The sequence below is a fragment of the Prunus avium genome, chromosome 7 (assembly GCF_965620075.1).
Source record: "Prunus avium chromosome 7, drPruAviu1.hap1.1, whole genome shotgun sequence".
NCBI lineage: Eukaryota > Viridiplantae > Streptophyta > Magnoliopsida > Rosales > Rosaceae > Prunus > Prunus avium.
Window position 1 is genome coordinate 27721703 of NC_142290.1, and position 12530 is coordinate 27734232.

General features: G+C 36.8%; 2 protein-coding genes across 3 annotated transcripts; one reads left to right on the forward strand and one right to left on the reverse strand.

Annotated features, from left to right (window-relative positions):
- Positions 1 to 855: 855 nt before the first annotated feature.
- Positions 856 to 1233, reverse strand: LOC148293268 (uncharacterized). Its single transcript, XM_088244646.1, has one exon. The coding sequence runs from the start codon at positions 1231 to 1233 to the stop codon at positions 856 to 858; it is 378 nt and encodes a 125-aa protein (XP_088100772.1).
- Positions 1234 to 1837: 604 nt separating this feature from the next.
- On the forward strand, positions 1838 to 6766 carry LOC110760324 (uncharacterized). Of its 2 annotated transcripts, XM_088244138.1 has the most exons (16): positions 1841 to 1981; positions 2081 to 2117; positions 2244 to 2303; positions 2455 to 2495; positions 2580 to 2632; positions 2791 to 2884; positions 2968 to 3005; positions 3105 to 3195; positions 3278 to 3330; positions 4375 to 4493; positions 4581 to 4664; positions 5627 to 5689; positions 5839 to 5963; positions 6048 to 6100; positions 6255 to 6373; positions 6451 to 6766. In XM_088244138.1, the coding sequence occupies exons 3-16, from the start codon at positions 2267 to 2269 to the stop codon at positions 6519 to 6521; spliced, it is 1041 nt and encodes a 346-aa protein (XP_088100264.1). In that variant the 5' UTR covers positions 1841 to 1981; positions 2081 to 2117; positions 2244 to 2266; the 3' UTR covers positions 6522 to 6766. The 2 variants fall into 2 exon arrangements, with proteins under 2 accessions (XP_088100265.1, XP_088100264.1); XM_088244139.1 differs by lacking the exon at positions 2081 to 2117 and having other exon boundaries at positions 1838 to 1981.
- Positions 6767 to 12530: the final 5764 nt, after the last annotated feature.

The window sequence follows — 12530 nt, forward strand, 5'->3', positions numbered from 1 at the left end:
GTCCAAGCACCAAAAAGAAAATATCCAAGCCTCCAAGGCGTGTGCAAAAAGGGAAACCTCTGGTAACTAACTTTTGTTTATGATGGTTCTTATCAATTTTCTTCAAATTCCAAATCCTCTCTTAACTTCCTGAATAATCTGTGCAACCAAAACCAAGTAAGAAAGGACATGCCACTTCTCAACCTCCAGTGGCCTCAACTTCATGTCCTAGTTCATCAACTTATGCATCAACTGCAGGATCAAATGTTGTAGATTAAAGCTAACTAAAAAAAGGAATCATTACAGTTCGGGGTTGTTAGACTGGCATTTTGTGATTAAATGGTCCTAAACCCTAGGGTAAATTGGTCATGTATAACTTAATGACTTGTGATTAGGGTTTGTTTTTGGTCAATTGGTCATGTGTAACTTAATGAATGACCTTTTTTGATGGATGTAATGGCATTCACATAAGCTTCAGCCACTATGAATGCAAATACATCCACTGATTGCCATTTTGGAATGGATTTCACAGGACAAGAAATATGTAATTTTGAATGTATTATCTGGCTATTTTGAGCCCATTTTTATTGGAAAATTTGCTAAGTTATTGTTTGCATAATTTGACTTCATTTAGCACATGTATTGTTTTAGGCATTGCTTGTTTTGGCAAAATTTTCAAACTTCTCTTCACATTGTTTTGGGCATTCACTTCATTTACATGTAATTCACTGCAAATATTGCCTCCACAATCCCATTAACAAACAAAAACTTACTAAATGCATTTCATGTGTGCTTTAACCCTTACATAGCAATTAAACCCTTACAAAAGCACACAAACAACACAAATACCCCAATAACCAACAACCCAGAAACACTTCATAGCATGGCAGAAGCTAATTCCAAACTCCTCTTTTTGTTCACTCCAGATCCATGCATCCCTCCCAAAATGAAGCTTGCAAACAGTACCCACGAAGCCACCAACAACACCCAAACGACCTTTTCTCTTTGTCTTGCCTTTGCCACTGATTTCTCCAGCTTGTTCCGCGATTTTAGAAGCCCAGGAATCACTGTCTTTGACCGTTCACACATTTCCAGATCAAACCATGCCCAGAACTGGCAACCCTTAAAATCCTTATTATTCTCACGTACCTTTGCTGCACACATGGAAAATCGCCTCCCAGGATTCGAATTTGTCCAAGAGGTTCGAATTGTAGTAGCCTTGCCACACCAACACATTGGTGCCTCTTCATCCATTCCAGGCATCCAATTGCTTCTAGATCTTCTTCGCTAGTTTCCTTTGGCCAGCTTCCTTTCGCCTTATGTTCAAAATAAGGTGCAACAAAGCAGACTGTTAACTTCCTTTTTTACAAAACAAAATTTTTTTTCCCGAAAATGCCCTTCGTCTGGACTATTTTGACTGGCTAGTTAGATTATGTGGTGGGACCCACGACAGCCACGTCATCATTTAACGTCTGACTTGACGGTCAATGTAACGGCCGGTGTAAATTGGTAAGTTTTTGAAATGTTAGGTACGAAATTGATGAATTTGAAACAAGGGGGCCCATTTCGATAATGACCCTAAACCTCCAGGGACTAAAATGACGTTAGTCCTATAATTAAATAATAGTCGGTTCGGGTCAGGTCCAAAGGTTCAAAAAATTTTAGACTCGAAGCCTGAACTGAAGTCAACGGTTCGGTTCAAGTCCAGCGTTGACTTTTTCAGTTTGGTAAAAAAACCTTATTTTTCGGTTTGATTTCATTTGGTTCGGTCAATTTATTTGGTTTATCGGTTTTTATGACCACCCTAATTTTTTGTGATTTGACAAAGAAGTAATATTTGTGAATGTAATACTAAATAAATAAGAGAGAGAAAAAACAAAAAAACTGTTCTACTGTGAACCGGACGCAAAAAGAGTTGCCGAGTAAAAAGGAGATATAAACAGAGACTTCTTCCTGTCGTGTTGAAAACTTGGAATCGGAAACGATCCAGACGATCCAACAGGTCTGTTCACGAGATTAAACCCGTAAAATTAATCTATCGTATTTGTATATATAATTCTCTCTCCCTTTCATTGATTTTGATCCTTTGTTGTTTTCCCAGTTCACAACTACCGAAACCCTAATCGAATCGATCTTTGGTGTGTTATGTTTTCGCGAAATACTTCCACCAACAACTTTTTCCTCGCCTTTGATGTTGTGGGTTAATTTATAGGAAACAAAATTTCGTATGTGGTTTTGATGTCTCCTTGTTTGAAAATTGGCAGAGAACTGTAGCGTGCGTTTCACCATGGCCGAAAGCTCTTTCAAGAACGAATATCCTCAGGGTATGTGTTTTTTGCTTCTTTTTTTGGGTTAATTACATGGTCAGTATAGTTCTTTAAATATTTGTTCAAAATTTCGTAGATGCAGAATTTATTTCGGAAATTGCCGATTCTCATCTATTTTATACTGATTTTTTGGGCTAAAATGTTTTAGGAATGACCCAAACAGAAGAGAACAATCCACATCGGACCCCGGTAAGACTTTCACTGAATAAGATTTGTTTAGTTCCTAAACATTCACTGGGGGCATACTCTGTTCTGATTTGAGCCTCTATGCAGATGATTGTTGAGAATGGTGCAAGCATTGACATTCCTGACATTGGGAAAAAGAAGTTAGTTTCCTATTTCCTTGTGCTTTAAAATCTTCGTTTGTATCGCTCCAATGTGAAAAGATTGTTTCCTTTTCATTTATGCTTTAAAATCTTCGTTTGTATTGCTCCAATGGGAAAAGATTGTTTCCTTTTCATTTACGCTTTTGATATGTGTTCAGAAAATCACCAAAAAAAGCAAGGAAAATATTGGCGTATGTTAGCCCATGGCCCATTACTTATCTAGACCCTTTTGATTTTGATGCCCTTCGTTTGGTAAGAAATTCACTGAATCAAATATGTTTACGTCCTTTGCATTTGGTGGATGTGCTATTCTAATTTGAGTGATTGTGTACAAGGCTTTGAAGACCGAAATTCGTGGTAGCCCCCGGAGGAGGTTAGTTTTCGATTCACTTGTGCTTTTGCTTATCTTGATTTTACTAGAATGGAATTCCTTTTTTTTTTTTTTTTTTTTTCATTTATGCTTTTGATACAGGATAATAAGGAATCAAATGAATGGCCACAAAGACCATAGTCCTTGTTTAGATGCTCGTTATTTGAGGGAGACACACCCAAATCGCATACCAGTAAGAATTTCACTGCATCAAATATGTTTACTTCCTATGCATTCAGTAGATATCCTCTATTCTAATTTGAGCTTTCATTCAGGTGATTTTGAAGAAGGATGCAAGTAGTGACATTCCTGACACGGACGGGGAGAAGTTAGTTTCGAATTCCCTTGTGCTTTAATTATGTTGATTTGTGTTTGTACATTCAAATAGAATTGTTCTCATTTCATTTATGCTTTTGATATATGTCTTGAAATTGGTCAGGAAAAAATAAAGGGAAAGGAGGAAATTTTTTTTTTGAAAGCATGACCCAATAATTGTTAAGTTTATATTGTGAGTTGTAAATTTTAATGCGTACATGCAATCTATAGTGCATCGATAGGATCTAGTCATGACTCATGATGTGTTCATTTAGAGTTGCACTTTTCCAATATATATTTATATATATTGTGTGGGGAAAACTTTTCACTGCATTAGGTGAAGTTGTAGGAGTGGAAAGGGAATGGTCCTGATGGTGAAGGTTTGAATGAATTGATTAACTACGTGGCAAAGGCTTCCTACCAAGTAATTTTCATATTCCATAAGTGGATATAAGATTTATACAGAGAGGAAAACCTACTTATTACTACAAAGAAAGGCAAACTCTAAGTTCATTTGTGAAGGTTTGAATGAATTGATTAACTACGTGGCAAAGGCTTCCTACCAAGTAATTTTCATATTCCATAACTGGATATAAGATTTATACAGAGAGGAAAACCTACTTATTACTACAAAGAAAGGCAAACTCTAAGTTCATTTGTGTTCATAGCTTCTTATGTTTTCGTTGCATCAGTTGTGCATTTTAATGTGCTCGTGCAATATATATGCACACAAATAGGATCTAGTCATGTGTATCGTTCCTACACAGTTTCATTTTAACAAAAGAAAAAAAAGTTGTGGGAGAAAACATTTCAGTACATTAGGTGAAGTTCTAGGGTTGGTTACGAATGGTCTTTATTATAATGGTTTGCATGAATTGGTTACCCAAGTGGCGAAGTCTGCCAACCAAGTAATCTTATATTCCATATTAGTATATGGAAGAGGAAAACATACTTAATACTACATAGGAAAACTCGAAGTTCATTGCTGTTCGTAGCTTATCTTAAATGAAGGGGTTCTCAGATAGTTTTATTGTCAATCCTGTTTTTCTGACTGCAGATTTCTTGTCTGTGGTGATATGCCTATTCGAGAATTTGTTGATTTTATTCGGATCACGGTCGGGCTCATCAGAAGAAAGTCTATATTTGTCTTTTTCAAGAACACTGAACCTCCCACTAGTGAGTTGCAACTCATTTTAGTTTTAGGCATAGTAATTCTTGCTTGCAAAGTTGTCGTTGTAACAATTCATCAATCCAATGTTACAGGTGCTTTGATGTCTGCAATCGATGAGGAAAATAAGGATGAAGATGGATTTCTTCACATTACCTACAGTGGAGAAAGCGTGCATGGTAACACACAAATATGAGTCTTTTATGAACATATATGGGCTTCTATTCTCCTATTTTTAGGAACATGTCTCTTTCAAACAGTTTGCTGTTGAAGGCTGCAGTGTCTTGCTTAGGATTGGTTTCTTCTCATAATTGCAGATCTCTGTGCTCGTTTTCCTGTTTCTTCCTGTTATTGGTGGATTACTTGTCCACTATTTTGTATGGTTTTTAATGACACAAAATTTCTCCTTTTCAAACAAAAAGTGTGTTTGAGTTTGGTGCTAGGAACTTTTAAGATTTTGTTTGTAAACAAAAACAATTATAATTTGCTTCAAGATAACTATAAAATTCTCAAAAAAATCAAGTTCCTATAAGAGTCGCAATTGGAGACCACATTGTCTTTACGGATTTTATATTTGCGAACATTTAATACACCTGAACTTTTTAATTCCACCAAAGTCTTGTTTTTTTTTTTTGTGGCTAAATGGGTATCTTTGCCGAGGTCATGCTTTTTTATTTCATTTCCCATCAATATCGCTGCTTGTAAAAAAGGTAATAAAAAAAGTACTTGTGTGAAGTGGACACACAAAAAGTTTGCAGCTCGCCGACTGAAACAGATATATAAATAGACAAGGTTGAAATGTATGTAATGTAGACTGATTCATGTTGGAAACGTGGAATCGGATACAACGCCAGCAGGTCTGTTCCTGAATTTGTACATGTGATTCTCTGCTTTCTGTAATTTTCTCCCCCTTTCATTGATTTTGACCTTCTGTTCTTTTCCCAGTTCTCAACCAATCAATTCTTCTATTACCAAAAACCTAATCGAATAGATCCCTTTTCTGGTTTGGTGTGTTATGTTTTCTTCAAATACTTCAACCCACAACGTTTTTCTCACCAGCCTTCTGTTTGATGTGGTGATTAATTTCTGGGTAACAAATTTCGTATGAGGTTTTGATGTTTCCTTGTTGGAAAATTGGCAGAGAACAGTTGTGGCGTGCGTTTCACCATTGCTGAAAGCCGTTACAAGAAAAATGGTCCTCAAGGTGTTTTTTTTCCCTTTTTTTTTTTTTTTTTTTTTTTTTTTTTCTTGTTGGAGTTTTTCCAGGGTAGTGATTTATTTCGGGAATTGGTGATTAGGTTTTGCCTAAGTTTTCTTCTCATCTCTTTTCTACTGATGTTTTTGTAATAAAAGGACTAGGGTATACTGTTACAAGGCCCGTTACTGATTTAGAAGCTCGGAAGAGGAATGGCTACAAAGGCTGCCCTCCTAATTTAGATGCTTGGTATTGGAGGGAGAGGCGTCCAAGTTGTATACCAGTAAGAATTTCTCTGCGGCAAATATGTTTACATTCTATGCATTCATTGGGGTCTACTCTGTTCTAATTTGAGCTTTTCCTGCAGTTGGCTGTGGAGAAAGATGCCAGGAGTGACCTTCCTGAAATTGGCTCAAAGAAGTTAGTTTCGAATTCTCTTGTGCTTTAATTGTCTTGATTTGTATTTTAACTATACAAAGGAAAACCTACCTACTTCTGTAAAGAAAGGCAAACGCCAAGTTCGTTTGTGTTCATAGGCTGTCTTAAATACACTAGCATGTTTTTTTTATTACAGATTCATTGTGTACGGTGATATGCCTCTTGGAGAATTTGTTGATTATATTCGATTTACTATCGGGGTCAGCAGAGAAAAGCCTATATATGTCTTTTTCAAGAACACTGAACCTCCTGCTGGTGAGTTGCAACTTGATCATTTTAGTTCTACTCATTTTTGTTGTGGTTCGTGATAATTCCTTGATCCAATGTTACAGGTGCCTTGATGGTCAAAATCGACAAGGAAAACAAGGATGAAGATGGATATCTTCACATTACCTACAGTTAAGAAGGGAGTGTCTATGAATGCAAATTGCAATGAAGAGCAAGAATGCTATTAAGTACAACTTAGAAAAAGTGTGAAACTCTCGGAGCTCTGAGTTAATGATATGATCGCAAGGGACTTTACTTGAGTTTTAGTTTTTGATTATCCAAACTGAATGTAAAATACGAAAATGTCAAAAGAGGTTTGTGATGGAAACTCCTAGCTAAGACTTCTTCCATGTGGGTGCAAATGAGATATTTTTCTTTGGACGCTCTCTTTTTTTTTTGGATGAAAACAGGGGGGTGAAAACCCCAAAAGACAAAAACTACAAAACAGAAATCATGCGGGCTGTAGAAGGCCCTGCGGCGTCATCAAGCAACAGAGGACCCAGCCAAACAGGACTGTCGTCAAAAAACCAAAAACCAAGATCCATATTGTGACTCCAAGCAGCCAGACGATCAGCGACGGAGTTCCTCTCCCTATAAATATGGTTCAGCCTAATCCTTCCAATTTGATTCATTAGTCCCTTGCAGTTTCTAACCAAACCCCCAGTAGGATGGCAACTGTCAATCTCAGTCTTGTGCATAAGCATCACAGCAGTAGCTGAGTCCATCTCAACAATAACATCATTTAAATGTTTTTCAACAGCTAATTTCAAACCAAAGAATAAGCCCCATAACTCAGCTTCAAGGATTTGCCCTTGCCCCAAATTTGCAGAGTAGCCAGTAACCCAGTGACCAGCATGATCTCTGATAACGCCTCCAGCACCAATGCCACCGGTGTTGCCTTTACGTGAACCATCCACGTTTAGCTTGAGAACCCCAATATCTGGGGGAATCCAAGCTGGCATAATTTGAACTCTGCCAGCTCCAGGAAGGGAATTAGTTGTAGCCTTAATCCAATCTCTAGCCGCATTAATGATCAACTCACTAGCAATCCGTTGTTTTCGAAGAGCACTTATTGACCCAAAAAAAAAAACATCTTCCGTTAACTACTGTCAGGAATGTCACTACTTGCATCCTTCTTCAAAATCACCTGAATGAAAGCTCAAATTTGTGTCTTGCATTGAATTTAGCGGAGATAGTGGAGGCAGCTGAAGCCAAACTTTTAGGTCTTATGACCAATTCTTAGCCTTAAAGAGGAACTTTGTGGTCTTATGTCCAATTTTATTTAAATCCGCACTTTTCTTTTTTCACCATAATATTTAAATCATTAAGCTCTTAAGTTTTATTATTGGATTAAAAGACAAAATGTTATCCAACTTAATACTTTACCCTAATATATCTATACACACACCCCACACACAGCACCACTCTTCATAATAAGTTTTAAAAAAAAAACACAAACTCTTCTACATTCTATTGCTAGATTACTCTTCTCTTTCAATTCAAGAAACCTACTACACTCTCATCTTCTCTTCACAAACCCTAAATACGGTATACAAATAGTGACTTGTGGGTCGTCAATTGAGATATGTAATGTGAGATTATTTCTTGGTTCGTCAATTAAGCTCCTGAGTTTTATTTCTATTTATTATCAATACATCTTCTTCTCTTCAAAAAAAAGAAAAAAAAGAAGAAGAAGAAGAAGATATTGCATATAACATCATTGACTAATTTTATATTGTTCAATCATAATATGTTTTTATGATATATATATATATATATATATATATATATATATATATATATATATATATATATATATAATAATAATAATAATAATATGGGTAGAATATTTTTCAGGTTGTATTTCATTCTCTAAAAGGAGGTATTTATAGTACAAGGATGTAACCCTAGTAGGGTTAAACTAAGAAACAAGATAAAATCCTAATTACACAATACATGTACAAAAGGAAAGAAATATAGTCCTAATAAACTAGGAAATAAATATCCTAATTAAGCTAGAATCTCACTAACACTCCCTCTCAAGTTGGAGCAAAGATGTCACGCATGCCCAACTTGTCAAGCGAGTTGAGAAAGACCGTAGTAGACTTCGTAAGAACATCTACCAGTTGATACTCGGATGATATAAACGAAAAATAAATAATTTCAGCACCCAAATTCTCTTTAACACAATGTCAATCAACCTCTACGTGCTTTGTACGATCATGTTGCATAGGATTATGCGCAATTGCAATTGCAGCATTATTATCACAATACAAATCCATGGGTTTTTGGGGTCCAAATCCAAGATCTCTCAACAATCTTCTCAACCATAGTAACTCGCACACACCTTGAGCCATCCCACGGTACTCGGCCTCGGCACTAGACCTATTTGCTTTTTACTCCTCCAAGTAACAAGATTACCACCAACAAATGTGAAACACCCAGACGTAGAACGTCTATCAGTGACTGAACCAGCTCAATCAGCATCCGTATACCCTTCCACATTTGTATGACCATACTTGCAAAACATTAACCCCTTTCCAGGAGTTACTTTCATATACCTCAAAATGCGCATCACAGCACTCAGATGATCTTCATTAGGAGAATGCATAAACTGACTCACTACACTCACTGCATATGCAATATCAGGACGTGTATGAGATAAATAAATCAATTTCTCCACAAGTCGTTGATAACGCTCTTTATCTGTAGGGACTTGATCAGAATACAACCTCAACTTATGATTCTGTTCACTAGCGGTATCAATTGGTTTACAATCTAACATTCCAGTCTCTGCAAGTAAATTCAAAATATACTTTCTTTGAGACAGAAAGATACCATGTTTAGATCTGGCAACTTCAATCCCAAGAAAGTACTTCAAATCACCCAATGACTTCATCTCAAACTCAGAAGCCAGATACTTCTAAAGATTTTGCATTTCTGCCTGCTCATCTCCAGTCACAATCATATCATTAACATAAATAATTAAAGCTGTCAATTTACCTTGGCGCTTTAGAAACAAAGTATGGTCTGAGTTACCTGCACATACCCAAACTTCTTCATAGATGCTGCAAATCTCCTACACCATGCTCTTGGAGACTGCTTCAATCCATATAAAGACTTCCGTAGCTTACACACAACACCCTCCTTAGAGGTTACAGGAATACCAGGAGGGAGATCCGTGTAAATCTTCTCCTTGAAGAGTATAACCCTTTGCTATCAATCTAGCCTTGTAACGGTCAACGGGACCATTAGCCTTATGCTTCAAAGTAAAGACCCATCTGCATCCAACAACTTTCTTCCCTCGTGGTAAAGGAACTAAATCCCATGTTTTATTCTTGTTCAAGGCATCCATTTCAACATTCATGGCATCTATCCATTTGGGGTTAGATAAAGCATCCTGCAGCTTAGTTGGCACACATACACTAGATAATTGACACAAATATGATGCATATGACTTAGACAAACGATGAATTGACACATAATGGCTAATGAGATATTTAGACTTGGAATGTATATCAGGAGAATATTATACTTTAGGTTTCCCACGAGTGGTTCGTGGGGGTAACTGATAAGTTGACATAGATAGATCATTAAAAATTACCTCACTTGATTCAATATCACGAGTAGATTGGGGCACTGGCAGTGCAGAGGGGGATATTGCATCAAACTCATCCATACAAGAATTACTGTCATTATTTTCAAATACAGGCGACTGGTTGCTTGCTTCAGTGTGACCGGTCGTTTCGACACCGAGAGCACCTGCTTCATCTCCACATATGGGCGACCGGTCGTTTCTTCACGGAGACCACATGTTTCATCTTCATATATGGGCGACCGGTCACTTGTTTCAGTGCTACCGGTCGTTTCCTTCCCGAGAGCAATATCTTCAAACACATCATTGTCCAATTCAAGTATAAGATTCTCCAATCCAGGACTCTCCAATTCACTCCCCCTCTCCCCCTGAATTGGAGAGGAGGGAGAGACATAAAAGGGCACTTCTTCACTCCCCCTCTCCCCTTGAATTGCACAATGATCAAGTTTACTCCGTTGATGAGAGTAATTATGTATGGGTCACGGGTGTTACTAGACAACTCATCAAAAAATTTAGTATCATAAGTCATATGATCAGAAGCACCAATGTCAATTATCCGAGTATTGGAGCCAGTACCTGGAATAGAGTCAGAAACACATAAATTTTTAGAGGCAACACCAACAGCACCAACAATGAATTTATCACCCATGATTGCAGTAGAAACTCAACAGATCACGGTAGAGAATACAACCGAACACAGCAGAGGCACAAATATGGCAGATGCATGAAGACAGGCACAAACACGGCAGAGTGCACAGCGGAACACAACAAAGGCACAAATATGGCAAATGTTAGTCAAGTCGGCCCTTGGTGATGAGTAGTAGAGACAACTTGACCTAGCCCTATATAAGCTTAAGACCCTACTCTCATTAGACACATTCTCTAACCTTAATCTCATCATAAAAAGAGCGTTGAAATAGTTTATGAGAGAGAGTAAAAGTCTTAAGCCGTTCGTGCCTTTTGCTTGTATTGCCGCTACTGCGATTGAATGAGTTCTGAGATCGTGTACTCAAGGAAGATGATGCCATGTATGTCTTCTATGTATTTCAGGTTGTGTGAAAGATCATGGACACTATAGAAATCTAACACTTATGACTAAGGGAACATGTGATTCCAATCGAAAAGATAGATGTTGCTGCCATCTCACACATTTTGTGCGACACAAAATTAAAATTGCATTATAAAAACACAAACAAATCAAAGCTTTTTTCATCTTACATTAATATATAACAAAATTCACCAAATCAAAGAATGTCAATTCTTGGTTATTTATGCAATGATAGAAGAATATCAAAGAACATGATTCTTCCTTTACAAGATTTTAATGAAAATTGAAGTTTCAGAAGTAAGAAAGGAAAAAATAGACAACTAGAAAAACTAAAATTCCAAAGAAACCACCACATCTGATACTACAACTCACAGATCTATGAATGTACGAGATATTACTTTTTCTTTTTAAAATTTTATTGTTTTTCTTGGTGATATTCTTTTTACTTTTCCAGACAAAATAATGAGTAATTAAGAAAAATATGATGTGGCAGATTAATTACATGACTTGTAGTATTCTATAATTTCTTCCATACGAGATGACATGATTTGTGTTATAGAAGCCAACGAGGTCTGACCCAGTGAAAAATGACATCATTTGTAGATCAGAGGTCTCAGGTTCGAACCCCCATGACATTTTAGTTGTATGTGTGAGTTTAAACTATTGCTTGTACTAAATTTAAAATAAAATTGAAAAAAAAAAAGGTAATAGAAGCTCCCCTCTGTATCTAATACTTATGCCTTCGAAACAAAACGTGATTCGTGTATTGGCTGATCCCTTTAACAGCAAGTTTAATTTATTTGATGCGGTTTGTTTGAGTGTGGTTGAAAAATTCACATCAATTAATTACAACCCATAAGAATGCTTTCAACAATATAATATTGTCATTGGTTTTGAGCCACAACATATTCAAACATTTGGTCCATGCGGCACTCAGCATGCAAAAGGCACAAGTTAGTGGGCTCTGACCACTGTGGTTTTACACAACATTGGGAAACACCCAGACTAATTCATTGAATTTGCTCTCTAGAAATCAGAATGAGTACTTTGAGTTTACTTTTCTGGAAGGGGCAATGTTTGCATAGCATGGCAGAATTTATTCATATCTATATACCCATATATATATATATATATGAAAGTGGCGTGGGAATTTTCTGAAGATGACTCAGAGGCCACTAATTGGCCTATTGCTATGTGTTTAAGTTATATATATATGCAGACCATGGTTGTGAGAGGAAAAAATGCATTAAAATCTGAAAATGATTCAAAGGCCATCAATTGGCTTGTTGTTATCAGTCTAAATTTAAATATGATAAAGAGTTTGGCATGTTATAGTGAGTTACCTGTTGATGGATTAACTGGCTATGGAGGAGCTCACACACAGGATTGGCTATGAGAAGTTGGAGTTGGAGTTGAGCAGATGCAATTGATGAATGAAGCGTAGGAATTCTCTGCAAAAGGGAAGAGAAAAGATGCTAAACAAGGTGAAGGGTGCAACTTTT